At 39.7% G+C, this 18,389-nt stretch overlaps 1 protein-coding gene across 4 annotated transcripts in view; it reads right to left on the reverse strand.

The window, feature by feature from the left end:
* PATJ (PATJ crumbs cell polarity complex component) overlaps nucleotides 1–18,389 on the reverse strand; it is a 383,451-nt gene that overhangs the window by 30,163 nt on the left and 334,899 nt on the right. For all 4 annotated transcript variants that reach the window (XR_008715910.1, XM_055585657.1, XM_055585656.1 and 1 more), the window contains exons 37-42: nucleotides 15,621–15,768; nucleotides 14,404–14,490; nucleotides 10,942–11,056; nucleotides 10,159–10,196; nucleotides 6,717–6,839; nucleotides 5,868–5,972 (exon numbers count right to left, since the gene is read on the reverse strand). Coding sequence is in view for 3 of the 4 variants with exons in the window: in XM_055585657.1 (XP_055441632.1) it covers nucleotides 5,868–5,972; nucleotides 6,717–6,839; nucleotides 10,159–10,196; nucleotides 10,942–11,056; nucleotides 14,404–14,490; nucleotides 15,621–15,768 (616 nt within the window). In the remaining variant the exon portion in view is untranslated. The remainder of the gene's footprint in view (nucleotides 1–5,867; nucleotides 5,973–6,716; nucleotides 6,840–10,158; nucleotides 10,197–10,941; nucleotides 11,057–14,403; nucleotides 14,491–15,620; nucleotides 15,769–18,389) is intronic.

The raw sequence follows: 18,389 nt of genomic DNA on the forward strand, positions 1-18,389 counted from the left end.
TGGGTCTCCTGCATTGCAGCAGATGCTTTACCCTCTGAGCCACCAGGGAACACAAAAATGAAGTAAGAAGAAGCAAAGTGACTTGGCCACATCACCATCTGATGGCACACATCTCAAATGCCACCTAGAAAACCACCACACTTCCAGGATTTTAAGAGGAATTTTAGCCCCCTCTGACTTCAAGACAATGTTATTATAATGAGAGTAATAAAGTGTGTGTTATGTTGCTTCTGTCATGTCAGACTCTTTGTGATTCCATGGACTGTAGCCCACCAGGCTCCTCTGTCCATGAGATTCTCCAGGCAAGAATACTGGAGCGCCATTCCTCCTCCAGGGGATCTTCCCAGCCCAGGGATCAAACCCACATCTCTTATGTCTCCTGCACTGGCAGGTGAGTTCTTTACCACTAGGGCCACCTGGGAAGCAATGACAGACAGCAATAAAGAATCACTTCTTTAACGCTTCCCTGGTAGCTCAGACAATAAAGAATGTGCCTGCCAATGCAGAAGGCCCCAGTACAATCCCTGGTGTGGGAAGATCCACTGGAGGAGGAAAAGGCAACCCATTCCAGTATTCTTGTCTGAGGAATACCATGGACAGAAGAGCCAGGAGGGCTACAGTCCATGGGGTCGCCAAGAGTCACACATGACTGAGAGACTAACACTTTCACTTTCCACTTTATTTAATGCTTAACACTTATAATCCACTATTTTTATTAAATGCTACACCTCATTTAATTCTCACCAAAACCTTGGAAGAAAGGAGAAATGATCCAGTTTCCTAGAGGAAGCTGAAGAAGTATTTTTGAAGTACTCAAAAATACTCAGCTTTCTGACACTAAAACCTACATGTCCTACAGAACTTACCTGAGGTCATCACTTCAACTTTTCAAACCGGTAGCTCTTGGTCCGTTTCCTGAAGTTTATCACCCCCTTTCTGGCACCACTTGGCTTTCTACCCATAAGGAACCCTCACAGATAGCTGGTCTTAACCCTGGCTACATAATAAGTCATGTGGGAAGCTTTAAAATATTCCAATGTTCAAGCCACATCCTAGACCAAATTCCATGGGGTGAGACCCAGGAACTGATACTAGAGTCAGCAATTTGATTGGGCAATCAAGGGTAAGAACTACTCACATGTACCTTTATAAAGAGGGGATACTGGTAGGTTGAGATGGGTATTCCAGACATAGAGAAAAGAGCAGTGCAAATCTTTGCTCATCTCTAAAGGATGCACTACCCAGTGGGTTTCAGATTGCTCTCTGAACTAGAAGCATCAGCAACACCTGGCAGCTTGTTATAAAGGGAAATTTGTGGATCCACCCCAGTCCAACAGAATCAGAAGCTCTGGGAGTGGGACCCAGCAATGCATCTGTTTAACAAGCCCTCCAGATGATCCTGTAGCATGCTGAGGTTTGAGAAGCGCTTTTCTCAAGTGTCAAAATCACTTCTTTATTCATTCATAGAAAATGATTATCCTCAAAGGAAAGCCATCAGACTCAAATGCTGTGAAACACTTCTTACCCTCTTTTTCAGAGATAACATTACCTCCATCTTTTTCCTTTGTCCTTTGCTCCCAACTAGTCCCTTGCATTCTACTGACTTGCCACCAACTTTGAAAGAGAGAAATCAATTATTTTAAAGATTGCCAGTGATTGATCTGACGGCTGCCTTCCCACAGTTTTATTTACTTTTGTCTCATTGTAAGTGTGGTGTTCTTAAAATTCTTTTCTCCTTTAGGGTCTAGGACCTGTATTCTCAACTCCTGGTTCTTTTCAATTTTCTAGGATATTTCCTTTTGTGTGCACATGATTTAAAATTAAGTAATACAGTACATGATAAAAAATTCAATACTCTTATTCCCTAGAGACATACTGAATATTTCTCTTTTCAATTCTAGAGATATAAGATAAATAATACACTTTATAAGACTACTTTGAACTTTATCATCTTGATCACGTCTATAGACTACTCAGTCACATCTATAGACTACTTATTCCAACAGATGAAAGTTTAGCTTGCCAAAATCTTACACTTACCTTTTATATTTTTAAGTTCTACTTGTTTCCTGTGTTTCTTTAGATGTGTTAAATACTTAAATCTTTGTAGTTTTAACAATTTCCAACAATCTTATTTCAACTTCAAAGATTTAACTCTCATATTTTCCTATGAACACATCTCAAACTGTCATGCTACTAATATTTCATGCATCATGATGTTTCATTCTGTGGGTTTTATTATGACTTACGTAAATGTTATTCATATTGAGCCAACTACTGTTGTATGTTTATGTTTCTCTCCCCCTTTCTTTGGTACAAGTTTATTGTCCTCAAGGTTAATAATCTCATTTTGTTTAATTTTTTATATATTATAATAATTCAGCCCCAAACTTTCCACCTGACCTTAAACCTCCAATGCAGTTAAATATACAAGGTAATCCATCTGTCCCTCTTTTTTCCCTCTTTAATTCAGAGGCATCTCTCAGAGTCTTCTGGTCTCCCTGCTTCAATTTGGATAAATTGTTCTCTCTGCCTGCTGCATAGCTGTCCTAGGACTTTCCTGTTCCTCAGCTTTGGATCCACTGGTTTCCCTCTCTCTTTACTTTCTTCTTTTGTTGGAGTATATCCTAAAGTAATTTTCTCAGGGAGCAGACGAGAGTCAGAAGTCAGGGGGATTAATAAGCGTGTGTCTGGGAGGTCCTTGAGGGCATCTTCCAGAACACACACAAACAAAAACTGATGTAAAAGGGCCCAACTGCTGGTTAGGAGAGACATGCCATGCTCAAGATAATATAGAGAAAACAGTTACTTCTCTTGGGAGCCCTAGACTGAAAATGAAACAGAAAAAATAAGACATAGGATTAATTCAGGAGATCCAGCGTCCAACATCGAGGAACTGAAAAAAAAGAAACAGAAAGAGGGAAAAAACAAGAAATGAAGTAAATTTAGCTTAAGGTCCATTAATAAGTGAACAAGTTAAATAAAAGAAGAAAAATACCTGTACACTACATTCTAAAGCTTTCAAAGAGAAAAGCATAAGCTATTGGGTTGGACAAGAAATTCCTTCTTCTGCTGTCCATAGTTGTTACTGATTCCAAGTCTTATTCTCTGTGTTTGTCTCTACTGTTTCATTTATTCAGCCAATAACTATGAAGTATAATGTGTCAGGCAGTGGGAATGTCAACCCCAAGAAGTTGTGGATGGCTATATTTATCCCATTTCCAGCACTGAAGTCTTCCCAAGCTTTGGTAGCACACTTCCTCTGTCTGCTGGATATCTCTACCTTGGGTGCCTCCAAACACAACGTTCTCTTCTCTCCCAACATACCCTTCCTGTATTTCCTAGTTTAGTTACTGCTGCCTTAATCCACATTCTATATGCTAAAAGGTCTAGATCCAGAGAAAGCCCCACAGGCTCCTGTAGTGACAAAAATCCCTGATACACTCATTTTATCCTCTGTGTTCTCAAAGAAAGAGGTAAAAACAAAAATTTGTATGCGAGTCTGGGTTACCTGGCTTTGTCCAAAAAAGGTTGGATGGTAATTCATAGACAAAAGTGCTAAACCAGACAAACTTTCAAAACCAGGCAAATCCAGGCAAACCATACCTCCAAATATAGTTGAGAATATTTAAAATGATCCCTACATCCAAATCAATTCCCACTGACCAATTTTTATTTGACAATAAGATACCATCAGACTTCAAGGGCAGAAATAGCCGCTTCTTTACTATACCTAGCACTAGCAATTTAAACTACAAGGAGAAGCTTCCAGAAGTGTTGGTGGTCTCCTCCACTCTCTTCCCCTTCTCCACCCCGCAGTCTGCTGACCCAGACCTAATCTTCCCTGTGCCATCAGCAGTTGCTGATCGCTTTGCATGTGCACCAACAAGTATTTTCCACAACATCAGACACAATTATCTGACCTTCCTACTGCTCTGCCACTGGGCTGGCTCACCTGATCATGAAAATAATCACCTACTGACAAGTCAGCTGTGATAATGTATTGCTGGTACCACTCCATGCACAGTGTTTCAATTAAAGTGAATACGACTATGCAACTGAAAGGCGTCCAACACAAGATGTAAGAATTTCCTGAGTTCTGTCTCTAAAGCTTTTGGCAGCACGTATGCCCCATACCCAGACCCATTCACCTACAGAGTGGAGTAGATCACAACTGTCAAAATCCCAAAGGATTCTATTAAGTTTTTAACAGCACCTGTTAGACAAATAACACCACCACCTAATGTGATTAACGCAAGAGAACGTTTTGAAACCAAAAGTCATTTTCTTAAAATGCAGAAATAGGAAAAATAAGGAATCCCTTCAGAAGTATGTTAATAGTGGCAATCTGGCTGAATGGAGCATTAACTTCTGCATAGGGAGAGCATGCGCTCATCTCCACTTAAGGAACTTTACATGGTGAATGTCATACTTTCACATTGTGCCTTCCTGTTTCTTTGTGAAGAAGATGGAGCTGAATAAATTACGCTGGAAAATAACAATGTCAATAATACTAGATTCCACTAAGGGAAACACTTTCCCCACTCCCTCCCCCCACCCCAACCCCCTCCTGTACATAGTTATCCTTTGAAACAACTTCCTGGTAAAATCCTGTGTAACTAATGGGCCACAGCTCTGTGATTGAAGAGTTGCACTTGCATGGCCTCTAGGGGTCAGCATAACTCGAAGGAAAGGCAAGAGCTGGAAACAAGAAAAAGCCAGGATTTGCAGGCTCTGAGGAAGACTGAGGGGTGGAAGGCGAAACGACAGGTAACCCCTGAGGATGACGACATGAGGAAGCCGTCTCTGGGACTCTACACCCAGTCCACTCAGTTTCCATTTGTGTTCAACAGAAACTTGGGGACCCAGATCATTGAATAATACGTTGCCTATCACATAAACTCCCTGGAAACCCCTGGCAGTCTTTTACAATTCCCTTCCTATGTGTTGAAAGCCACCGACTTTTGTTAAATGTCTGTTTTGGCACTTTTGACTTAGACCTCTGAGATGGTGAGACTTAAGCACCATAAATTGTTCCTCCCCAAAGTAATGGTTTTTCAATTTGAACTTATTATTTAAAGACTAGAATGATTAGAGGGTCTGGCTAGCCCTTTCTCTGAGATACCAAATGGTGGGTTTTATTCTTTTTACCTATAGACCATTTAATATTACCCCTGCAGAAGGATGGTGTTTATAATCATAGATTTTGGGGGGAGCTCAGTAATGAAACTGGCTGCCAGTACGCTACTCTAGCTCATTGCATGACATCAATCTCAGAGATACTCGAAGTGCTGAAAAGAGAAGGAGGGGTGACTAAGAGCACACCTTGTTTTTACTTCCTGGTATATTTCCCTGTGCCTCTGGAGACTACTCTTGGGGACCACAGCTGAAATATGATTGTCTGCCTTAGTTGATGACTACTATGTAGTATTTAGCAGTGCTGGCAATCATTTATGCTACAGGAAAAAAGCACTGTTACTTTTCCTGTCCTTTAAAGGACTGGAAGAAAACAGCACTTGGACAGTTCAGACGCAGTTTTGGGGTATAAGAAAAGAAATCATTTCCTATTCCATGCAAACTCTGATTTACAAAAGAACACCAGAAGCTAAAAGCCTTGTTGATTTATCATGTGAAGCAAAGAGTAATTTTTCTCCCCTTGTTATGCTTTCATATAATCATGCTCACTGCCTGTATGGGTGGCATTAAAGAATTTCTGAATAAAAATAATAATTTCTTGCTTTCAACCTTCATAATCCACATCAGCAAGCACCCTGCCGGGCGGTGATGCCTCCTGCCACTGACGCTCAATCGTTTTTGCTCGCCACTTATCTGCCTCTCCCAGCTGCGCGTTCCATTGATCGCAATACCTGCAGGATAATGCGCCCGTAGGCGTTCTTCAGCAGATTAACCACGTCTGCGTGAGACAGCCCATCCAAAGGTTGCCCATTAATGCTGACAATCCGATCTCCAACCTGGAAGTACAAAAGTGGGAGAAAAATCACTATCATTAAGAAAAATTAAATTTGAGAAGAATGCTTAAAATTCTTTGTAAGTCATATTTCCCATTTGTGGCTATTGTGAAGATTCTGTGTTTCTACTGTGTATGTATGCTCCAGAAGCATGAGGAATTTTTATGGCTTTTGCCCAAATACAGACCAATCAGAGAAACAAGAAGGGGGTCAGATTTGATTATTAAAAGGCCCGGCAGGCCACTTTTGTACCTGGGTAATGGTGGTGTTGCATACATCCATTTGCTACTAATAGTGGGATGCACAAATTACCTGTTCAATGAAGCTCTAATGAGGAAGCCAAATATTTTCTGCTTTATTTTTTTCCACCTAAATTAAGATTAAGGTGTGATGGGGGGAAAAAATCATAAGAATGTTGATGCTTTCGGTAGAAGGAAGATTTTAAGGTCAAATCTCTCTCAGGTGAAAATCAATTTCAGGTGGAACGTGGTGCCAAAAATGATATGGGAAGCTTTGCAAATGAGCTGCAATTTCATCTTTCACTGAGAAGCTTTGATATAAACAATATTTTTATATGCTTTGGGACATAATGAATTTCAGGTACAAACTGTCTCCAATGCATTTTGCTCACAGTGTGGGTCTCTGATGGCTGCTGATTCCAGTTTAAACCACTGCCCCTGGCAACCACGTCCTCTCCCACCCCACCCCATCACATGGTGTGAGCACTTCCCCACCCGCTCTGTTTACTTTAAGCTTCTGTGTCCGTGCAGCCACACCACTGGCCTGAATCATGGCAATAAATATTGGGATATCTCCTAAGGGACTTCCTTTTCCTCCAGCAATGCTGATTCCAAGGGCATCACTGGGCTCCTAAAAAAAAAGAAGAAAAACAATGCTTATATGTTTAACGAGGAGTCACAACCTGATGGTCCCCAGAGAGTTGCTGAACAAAATTCCTCTGTGACACAAGAGGTCAAGTGAGCATAGGAATTAACTTCAGTGCTTCTGAAGTCAGAAAGACCAGTGTTTCCATTAAACTGAAGTACTTAATTAGCTGGGACAAGGGGATGGGAAGTGGTATCCTAGGAAGTTCCTTAACCTCTTATAGCTTCATTCTCTTCATAAAGTGGGAAGAAAACCACCTACCTCACAGTGTTGATCTGAAGATTAAATGAGGTGATATAGTACAGTCCTGGACCACAGAAAAAGCTCAATAAAATGCAACAGTAGGAGTAAAAAATTTTTAAAAAAAGAAAGAAAGAAAAAAGCAAACCCTATGCTACTGCTGTTCAGTGGCCAATTTTGATGCAGACTTGGCAAGTATGTCCTCATATGGTGTTTATGATTAAATTACCGCACATATCATGCTCTTCTGGGTGTGAACAAACACACTTGGCTCTGAAGGAGCTGCAGGACCGAGTTAGAACAAAGGATCTTCAAGGACGCCCACTGCAGTGACTACCGAGTTTGGAGAGAGAAGCAACACGTGGCTGAAAATGTTCCCTAAGATTATTAGGTGACACCGTTTGGCTCATTCTGACTCTGCTGAAGAGACCCTGGCCTTTGTCCAGGTTTCTCTTACATGTATATCACAGGGTTAATATTTTAAAAATCACTAAAAGAACAAATGGTAAGTTCCAGTTTCAACGTGGTGGCATACATACCCTATGGCATCTCGCTCCTACTGATTAAAATGAAGACCTCTTGCCAAAACTTAGAGAACAACTACCTGAGGCTTCTGAAAAGTAAAGAAACTCAAATTGTGGTGGAGAGCTAAAATTTGGAGAAACAATAGCAGAGGGTATATTTTCCAGTTGTTTTCCGTACAGCTTTGACCTGAAGTCAAGGGGCTATAAAACTGGCTGTTGTTGTATTCAGTTACTCAGTTGTGTCCAACTCTTTGCAGCCCCATGGACTGCAGCCTGCCAGGCTCATCTGTCCATGGAATTTTCCAGACAAGAATACTGGAGTGGGTTGCCACTTCCTCCTCCAGGGGATCTTCCTGATCCCAGGATCGAACCCGAGTCTCTTGTGTCTCCTGCATTGGCAGGTGGGTTCTTTACCTCTAGTGTCACCTGGGAAGCCCCCATAAAGTTGGTGCAAATTGTTAAAACTTTGAAGTTAACTCATCTTTCTGGTCAGGGGAAAGAGGAAAAGGAGACCTGGTGGCTGGAGAATGAAGGAAGAAAACTAGAGTAGAAAGAGTAAGAGAGAGGGATCCCGGGAACCCACAGAATTCTGAAGCTCAACTCTAAGCCACACTCGTGAGGGACAGCCCCACACTCAGGAACTGAACTGAGATTTGAACCACCACTCATACCATAACTTGCAATATGAGCCTAACTGCTAAATACCTGCTAAAACATAAACAACATTCTTCAGGGTCTATATAGCATAACATGCAGCAGGGTCGGAAAAACCCCATTACTTGACATGCAAGGAACCAGGGAAATGTGACGAATTTTCTTAAGTTCTTTCAAATATGTAGGACAGTTTAAAGCCAAGATGATACCATTGTCTGGCAGGGCTCTCAAATTATGCAGCCCATGTTAACATATGATGACAAGGACATACATGTTAGGGGAGTGGTTTGGGAAAAAAGACCTACAGGGTTGCAAGACTTCTGTAGTTTCATCTGATCACTTAAAAATATACACAGGTCAGTGAGCTTCAATTTTACCTCGGTAAAGTTGGGAAAAGGAAAAAGAACAGAATGACCAAAAAACCATACAAGAAAAAACTTCAACACCCTGTTTTCCAAAGTTTGTGCCCAGCTTCTATATGCATCTGAATGCATCAATAGTAAAGCCCTACATGCAAATGGCAAGATGCGTTTCATTATAAAGTTTCTGCTCTGACTATATGTAGAAAAACAGGGTGGGTAGGAACTGGCCTTTTTATAAAAGCCTGTAAAAACAAGCAGCTGAAATGACTAAGAAAACAGAAAATGATATGCTATAAATCTTGGAATGAGAAATTTATGGAATAATTTGGTTATGTTCAAATTCATTATGATGTTTCTTTAATTTATCCATAATTATGCACATATTGGTACATTTTAACTTCCCCATCCAAGGAACATTTGAGTTGCCACTCTGGTGGAAAGATACTTGGAATAATCAGGCAGATTTAGTCAAAGTTGCAGCCAATGACAAAGGATTCCACTTCCTGGACATTCATGATGAACTAGGTACTCTGCTAAGTACACTGTGTGCATGACCTCATTAATCCAAACAACAAGATTTACCTTGTGAGGTGTTAGAAGCCCAATCTACAGATGAGCAAACTGAGCTTAAGTAACTCGCCAAAGGTCATAGAGCTAATAAATGGTAAAGTGTCTTTAAACATAAGTCTAATTGAGTCCAGAGAACCTAGTTAAGTTGGATATCACTTTACTACAGCTGAACTATGAATACAACAAAGTCATAATTTTTTTCATTACTTCTTGAATCCCAAATTTAATAATAATAAGCATGAGCAAAATAAAAGTGCTTTCTAACACTCTGCATATCACACAGGAGTCTGAAAATTAGGACTTGATGACTTTATGAACTGAAATGCATCCTACACAGTCTTCTCCGGAGAGCAATTTAGCATTATGTATAAAAGCCTTTGAAAAACAAGTGTGGATTTTGACCCAACAATTTCATTTCTAAGAAATAATCCTAAAGAAAACACCCACGATATGAGCCAAGAAGAAAATACAAAGATATCTTTTGCTATAAAAGATAGCAAAAGTTGAGAAATATGCTACTTGTTTAATAAGAGGACATTGGCTAAGAAAAATTACAGCACATTTATATGATGGAATACTATGTTAACTGACAAAAATCATGCCATATGCTGTCAAAAAATACTGACTTGCATGACTAAGAGTCCATGCTGTAAAGTAAAAAAGGCAAGCTACAACAGTACGTCTAATTGATACCATTTTTTTGTTTGTTTTTATAAAACTTAAACATGGTACACAAAATGAAGTGGATGGGATGCACCAAAAAATTCACAGTGGTCATGAACGTGCTTTGCTTTATTTTTCTAAGTATGTCTGTGTTACACAGACCATATATTTACTTCAGTAACTTAAAAGAGCACACGAACAATCCAATATATTGCATTGAGGTGAAGATGTACATATTATGCAAATCCAAAACAAATCAGAAAAAAATAAAAAACAAAATCATTGACTTACCCTGATTATCTCAACGGTCCTTGGTCCCACATCTGTGCCTATAAAAAAGCAACAAATTAACTTTTTAAAAGTAAGAGATAACATATCTAGGATATAATATTGTCCCATGAAAATGGCATCATTTTATCGGTCTTTAAGGAGAGAATGCTGAGGCAAGAAAGCATTGTACCCTTTCTCAAAACTCTAACTGGCGACCATCTATCAGGGGTTATGTCCTCTATTTTTAACAAATCCTTCTGTTTGAGATAGATGTGGCCATAATCATTTGGTCTGACAAAAGCAGATGGACTATGGCAGCAGCTGCCTGGAATATGGTGAGTAAATGGCTTGGGGGGTGAGCCATTTGTGCCTCACAGCACATTTTTCTGCCTTAATCAAAGATAACTTTACCCAAGGAAAGACTTAAACCCCCCCTTCCCTGGCCCACCCATGATGGGATACACACTCTGACCTTCCTTGAGTGACCCATAATTTTTAAATTTTGTCTTTGGAAATGGTTTTACTTTATGAAGTACTTTAGATTTCTGCTTTTCTTCTTTTCATGTGTAAAGTTAAGGCACATTTCAAACACAGATCTCTATGGCTTTCCTTCCTTTAGAACAGGGCTTTCAGAAAGTTTGGGGCTTATGTGGCCGTGTTCAAAGGTTTAAAAACATTTTTGCTATACACCTGAAACTAACACAACATTGTAAATCAACTATATTCCAGTAATTTTTTTTTTTAATTAAAAAAAAAAGATTGGGTAACAGGATGGTTTTGCTGATGGTGTGTCTGAAGTAATACCTGAATTTTGGGGGGAAGGATCTGAAGCTCGTTTTGTGCCAACCAGGTTTTGCAGGCTGGTGATGACAGGAGCCAGGGAAGGATGGAAGCTGCTGTGTGTGCTATGCTGACTCCCCTGAAAAGGAAACTCAGTGGTCAGTTTTAGAAATTCATACTTATTATTACTGTTTTACCTACTGAAGTAACCATAACCATGTAATAGAAAACTCTGTGGAGGCCAAAAAAGAAAACAAAAAGGAAAACTCACACTCCCTCTCTCATCACCCTAAAGAGCCCCATTTACCATTTGCTCCACTACTTTCTCCATTATATGTGCTTTTATACGTGGTTTCAATCATCAAGGTAGAAAGCATGCAGTAATTTCAGCTCTTTGTGTGCCACATGAAATCAGAAACATTTTCCTAGTGTGTTACACAGTGTTTACATATGATCAGTTAATGACACTAAGTGTCACTGGGGGGTGCATTTAACATGTATTTTCTTATTACTCAAATACATGAGCTATTTTGGTAAAACAAGCTCTGGGAATTGGTGATGGACAGGGAAGCCTGGTGTGCTGCAGCCCGTGGAGTCATAAAGAGTCAGACATGACTGAGCAACTGAACTGAAAATCTAGATCAACAGGAACTTGATTATATAGAATGCTCAACTATAAGAAAAAGCAGCAAATATCAAGGGAATATGTTATTTTAGGAATATTAAAAATTTTTTTTCTCAAAGATTTTCCTAGAGTTGGTAATAATTCAGCTCAATCTGCTATACCTCCATTGTGCTAGGTCACTTCAGTCGTGTCTGACTCTTTGTGACCCTGTGGACCATAGCCCAGCAGGCTCCACTGTCCATGGATTCTCCAGGCAAGAATACTGGAGTGGGTTGCCACTTCCTCCTCCAGGGGATCTTCCTGATCCAGGAATCGAACCCAAGTCTCTTATGTCTCCAGCACTGGCAGGCAGATTCTTTACTACTAGTGCCCCCTTCATTACTGTCCTTTTAAATAAATCTAATGTTTATTTAAATAAATTTAGATAATCTATAGCCATGTTTGGCTGGGCTATTTAATGAAAATCATATGCACAGTGAAGGATCTTCCCAATGCACACAACAATGACATCAATAATGAATAAAGAACTTTTTTATATCAAACTCTCAAGGTTATGCTTAATTGCCTCAAAATTTTAAAGTAAATCTAAGACTACAATTATCACCTGACAAATTATAATTTGATCCATTTCCTTAGTATGATGCAAGTTGCTTAATATTTTAATGTTCCCTAAATATGAAAAATTTTAAATTTATAGAAAAGTTGAATGATACAGTAGACATACCACCTAGATTCCAAAATTAATATTTTACTATATTTTCTTTGTTAGGTGAAATGTTTGGGAACAGCTTCCTCTTTTTCTCCATCTGGGTCATGGGCTGGTCTTCAGCTCATGAAGATGCAGGACACTTCCTTTTCACAGCCTGCTACTGGCCTCCTTCCCATTAGCTACCTATCAGTACAGATGCATTTCATGTGGGTCTTACTTTTAAGGATAAAGTAAGGATAGAATATATTTGCTGTTTTTCTTAACATTGAATTAAACTGCTATCCTCTGAAATGAAAATTCTGTGTAAAGAGGTTAGAGAAAAGTATTTGATACTTCATCACAGGTTTCCAAAATATGACAGCTCATATTTACCTACCAGATAAATGGTAATGGTGGGCTTTTTGACATTTAATGGTAGAATCTCTAAATTTGTTATCTCATGTGAGTATGAACTTTATTAATCTCCTGGATGCATATATACAATCTTCAAGGACAGAAATCCAGTTCTACCCACCACCCCACCTGTCAGTTCAAACTCTTTTTTAAAACACCAGAGCTCCTTGGACCCCTTTGTGCTTCTGCCTACGCTACATTCTCTGTCTGGGAGGCCTTCTCGTTCTCTTCAGTTTATCAAACTCCTTTTCTTCTGTGTCACCTTCACGTACTCTATAGGAAAAAAAATTCATCTCCAGTGTTGTCTATTCTACATTGTAACCCTTATGTCCAAAGGGGCTTTGATGAAATCTCTTAAGTTGACTCTTTCATTAAGGAAGAAGCCAAGACAACTAGTAGCTTCCCCAATGGCTCGACTAGTAAAGAATTTGCCTGCAATGCAGGAGATGGAGATTTCGTTCAACTCCTGGGTTGGGAAGATCCCCTGGAGGAGGAAATGGCAACCCACTCCAGTATTCTTGCCTGGAGTATCCCATGGACAGAGGCACCTGGTGGGCTACAGCCCATGGGGTTGCAAAGAGTTGGACACAACAGAGCGATTGAGCCCACACCCCCAAGACAACTATTTTGAATCTCAAGTTCCCACTTTTGATACAAGTCTGATCAGAATTTTCACTATTTATTGATGCCTAGAATCCTACTGCACCACTCACTGTCTTTTAATACACATGATATTTGCTACCCATTACATAAGCCAGAAATGCAAATACAACAACAAAAAGCCCAAAAAACTTAACGATGTTTACTCGGTTTGCTTGCCCTAAAAATTATCTAAGACGAGCCAACTAACTTGTGATTCTATTTGAACAATGGTATTTTTCTTCACTCATTTCCTAACATAAATGAGGCAAAAGGGGCAGCTAATAGGATTCCAGAAGCACCTGTGGGCTAACCATAAAATCAGAATGCCTTCCAAACAAAGGCCTTGGAGAGGTTTTAAGTCTAAGGAAATCAGGAAGGAGACCAAAAGTCATCATGCTTTTAACCTCAAAACAAAGGCCCATCTAATAACCCACAAAGGGGATTAGGGAGTCACATGTACATTTCTATAGTTTAATTATATACGAAATAAGACTTAACATATAGTCTACCATCTTGATTTTGTCAGACATCACAGTGAAAAAAAAATACAGTGAAATATACTTTGTTAGGGAAAAAAAGTGGCATTTACATCAGCATTGCAAATAAATGAGATGTTTGCTAACCCACAAAATATCACCCACTAAGGCCTCCCTCCTACAGGAGAAACCCCCATACTTTGCTCTCCCAGGAATATACCATTAACTGCCCTCAGCATGTGGGAGTGGCTATTCACAAGTTAACTTTATAGCAATATTTAATTGAATGAATAGAACAATGTTGTGCTAATGAGGGTCAAATTACCACCAGATGTTGCTTCTTTTTTTTTTAAATAAACACAGCTGTGTACATGCAATGCCTAGGCAATATAGAATAGTGGGAGAGAAAAGTGGTTCTAAGAAAATATTTGCAGGCAATAAAGGAGAGAAAAATATAGGGATTAATGAGTTTCCATCCCACCTTTCATTTTTTATTTCAAACACATTAAAGTACACCAAACTTAGTGTCATGGATATGTTATATATTACATATTATTTCCAAACGATCGTTTATGAAATGGGAAAAATTCTCCCGATTGGGACAGCTGAGTGAGTGAGTCTAACAGGAAGCCATCAACAACCTGACTGTTCTGTGATGTCTTCCTCGAGGAGGTCCAGGAACCAGCTCGGAGTCTTCCAATCTCCAGCTGCACAAGGCCCTGTGCACACTGGGGAAGACAAGAAAAGAACAGGTGAAAAACAGTAGCATCTGCGTCCTAAATTATTATGGTAGTGCCTCCACTGATCTCTGCAGCCAAGAACATAAATGGCTGATGAAGGCCACAGGTAGAAAGGAAATTCAGTTATCAAAAAAAATCACATAAGGTCACAGACATTTATTAACTCAATGCTACTCATCTCATGATTTCCTGACTTCTTCAAACATGTTAAAAAGATTATATTTCAATTCACCTCCTTTCTCTTTCTTTACCCTTCTGATGAAAGCATTTGTGAACAGTGAAATGATGAAGAAAAAGTGGTAAAAAGGAGGATGGGGAAAAATCAAACACAGAGGTAACACACGGGTAATCTGATAGAAGTCCTCTCCTGAGTAATAACTGATAGTTAACTATTTTAGAAAATCAGGATTTTAAAAGAAACAGAATTCATTTATTTTGTAAAAGCTCCTACGACTACTATTATTTGTGAAACAGAATAAGATACACCTGGTGAGAGCTGAATGGCCATTTACAAGGATTTTTATTCACCAGTTTCTTCCAAGGCAGGTAGGGTCCATGTGGCAGAAACAGTCAGTTGGAAGGGAATCTTGAGCCCCAGTCACTCTACAGCCTCAGTAAGAAACAGCTTGAGAGACAGAAAAACTCCTCAAGCACAGCTCTGGTATCTGGGCATGCCACTCTACTTTGGTCAGGACTTCATTGTGAGATAGAGGATTTGGTCTTTAGCATCTTAAATATTCCTTCAAGCAATAAAAGCTGAATTTGATGAATTCATGATAATATAGCCCAAGAGGGAAAAGGATACATTTTGTGACTCCAGGAGAACCTATCCCATTGAATGGTTTTAGAGGACAACTGCGGCTACTTGGAATTCTCAAAAGTATGAAAAACTAGCTTAAATCCCCAAACAAGGTTCCCTTCAATCCTGTTAGTCAATACAATAGCTTTCTTTAGGAGCTATTCCTAATTGATTAAAATAATCAGAGATTAGGTCTCTAGTAAAAAACCAGCATCAATGCATTTTATAAAATTCAACACATTTATAAAAAAGCTAAATTAGAACTACTCCCATTGGACTTGAGTTATACCAGCCAGGCAGAAAGCAGCTACGGACTCACCTTGAGGATAGTGGCCACCGTCTCCTGGGAAGCACTTCTCATGTCCTCCCCATTCACAGATAAGATTTGATCTCCTTGAATTAATCTCCCATCAAGGTCTGCGGCTCCACCTTTCACGATGTCAGAAATAAACACTCCACTTCCATTTCTGTGAATACCATAAAGCAGAGTAATGGCACAACCCAATATTTCTATATTAAACCTGAGATTACAGATATTCTTCCCAAATGATAAGCCTCAGAGTGCTCACCCTTTAAATAGCTTATATGTATTTATGTTGCCTATTGTATTATTCACTTTCACTGGCCCAAGGGCATAATTTCTGCAAGAGGATAATTTTAGTGAAATGAAATGGAAATTCACTTTAAAAAACAGCTAAGTACTGTTAGACACAGTATTTCTTTAGCAATTAGCTCAATTATTATCATCTCATCTGTTTCTAGTCTCTTTCTCACTCTTCCTCTCTTTCCCTGCCTTTATTACTTTAAGGTTGTAGTTATATTTATTTGATGAATAAATAAGTGTATGTCTCAAAATTCAAGAGGTTAAGAAGGGGTGACCTTGAAAATTTCACCTCTCGTCTGTTCCCCGCCCCCAATTCCCTTCTCAGAAATAACCAATGTTTCCCATTTCTTTATTATCTCCAAGAGGCATTCTGTGTGCATGTGAGCTCAGTCACTCAGTTGTGTTCAACTCTTTGTGACCCCCCATGGACTACCGCCCACCAGGCTCCTCTGTCCATGGCATTTCCCAGGTAAGAATATTGGAGGGGGTTGTCATTTTCTCCTCCAGGGGATCTTCCTGAACACAGGGGTTGAACCCATGCCTCCTGCATTGGCAGATGGATTCTTTACCACTGAGCCACCTGGGAAGACCAATATTCTGTGGATACAAAAGCAATGCACATGTGTATAGTACATATGTGTGTAAATGGATATAAAAGAACATATAGTCTTTTTTTCCCTCCAGCTTTAACTTTTTTTCTTTCACTTAACACACTTTGGCAATTGGTCTTTATTACCACTTGGAGCTTACCCAATGTTTTGAGGAACTATTCAGATCAGATCAGATCAGTCGTGTCTGACTCTTTGAGACCCCATGAATCACAGCACGCCAGGCGTCCCTGTCCATTACCAACTCCCGGAGTTCACTGAGACTCACGCCCGTTGAGTCAGTGATGCCAACCAGGATCTCATCCTCTGTCATCCCCTTCTCCTCTTGCCCCTAATCCCTCCCAGCATCAGAGTCTTTTCCAATGAGTCAACTCTTTGCATGATGTGGCCAAAGTACTGGAGTTTCAGCTTTAGCATCATTCCTTCCAAAGAAATCCCAGGACTGATCTCCTTTAGAATGGACTGGTTGGATCTCCTTGCAGTCCAAGGGACTCTCAAGAGTCTTCTCCAACACCACAGTTCAAAAGCATCAATTCTTCGGCGCTCAGCCTCCTTCACAGTCCAACTCTCACATCCATACATGACCACAGGAAAAACCATAGCCTTGACTAGACGGACCTTTGTTGGCAAAGTAATGTCTCTGCTTTTCAACATGCTATCTAGGTTGGTCATAACTTTCCTTCCAAGGAGTAAGCGTCTTTTCATTTCATGGCTGCAGTCACCATCTGCAGTGATTTTGGAGCCCAGAAAAAGAAAGTCTGAGACTGTTTGCACTGTTTCCCCATCTATTTCCCATGAAGTAATGGGACCGGATGCCATGATCTTCGTTTTCTGAATGTTGAGCTTTAAGCCAACTTGTTCACTCTCCACTTTCACTTTCATCAAGAGGCTTTTGAGTTCCTCTTCACTTTCTGCCATAAGGGTGGTGTCATCTGCATATCTGAGGTTATTGATATTTCTCCCGGCAATCTTGATTCCAGCATGTATTTCTTCCAGTCCAGCGTTTCTCATGATGTACTCTGCATATAAGTTAAATAAACAGGGTGACAATATACAGCCTTGATGTACTCCTTTTCCTATTTGGAACCAGTCTGTTGTTCCATGTCCAGTTCTAACTGCTGCTTCCTGACGTGCATACAAATTTCTCAAGAGGCAGATCAGGTGGTCTGGTATTCCCATCTCTTTCAGAATTTTCCACAGTTTATTGTGATCTACACAGTCAAAGGCTTTGGCATAGTCAATAAAGCAGAAATAGATGCTTTTCTGGAATTCTCTTGCTTTTTCCATGATCCAGCAGATGTTGGCAATTTGATCTCTGGTTCCTCTGCCTTTTCTAAAACCAGCTTGAACATCAGGAAGTTCACGGTTCACATATTGCTGAAGCCTGGCTTGGAGAATTTTGAGCATTACAGGAACTATTACTATTCGTTAAATTCATTTATTAGTAAACTGTTGATGGAAATATAGGTTATTTACTTCTCTAGCTACTGTAAGCCATGTGCAGTGAATAACGTATCTACAGCCTGTATTTAGGATAAATTCCTAGTTATGGAATTGCTAGGCAAAGAATTTTGAGAGCTTATACATCTGATCTTCTACAATAAAACCTTTTGTGCTAAGAATGTAAATGTTCCTTACAAACTCAATCTAAAGTGCTCATGTTGTATGAAGGTTATTTCATCAATCCACTCACTATGAGACAATAAAGAAAAAAACATTATTCTAAAAGGACTCTCTCCAGGCACATGTATGATCACAACAAGAAAGCAAGCTTCAACGTGGGCTCCGTCAGTTATTCTTCACCCACAGGATACTGAGTATGCTTATAAATATGAGTCTCAGCTCTTTTGTTTTGTAACACATTTCCAAAGTGATG

Source organism: Bubalus kerabau, chromosome 6 (assembly GCF_029407905.1).
Source record: "Bubalus kerabau isolate K-KA32 ecotype Philippines breed swamp buffalo chromosome 6, PCC_UOA_SB_1v2, whole genome shotgun sequence".
NCBI classification, from domain to species: domain Eukaryota; kingdom Metazoa; phylum Chordata; class Mammalia; order Artiodactyla; family Bovidae; genus Bubalus; species Bubalus kerabau.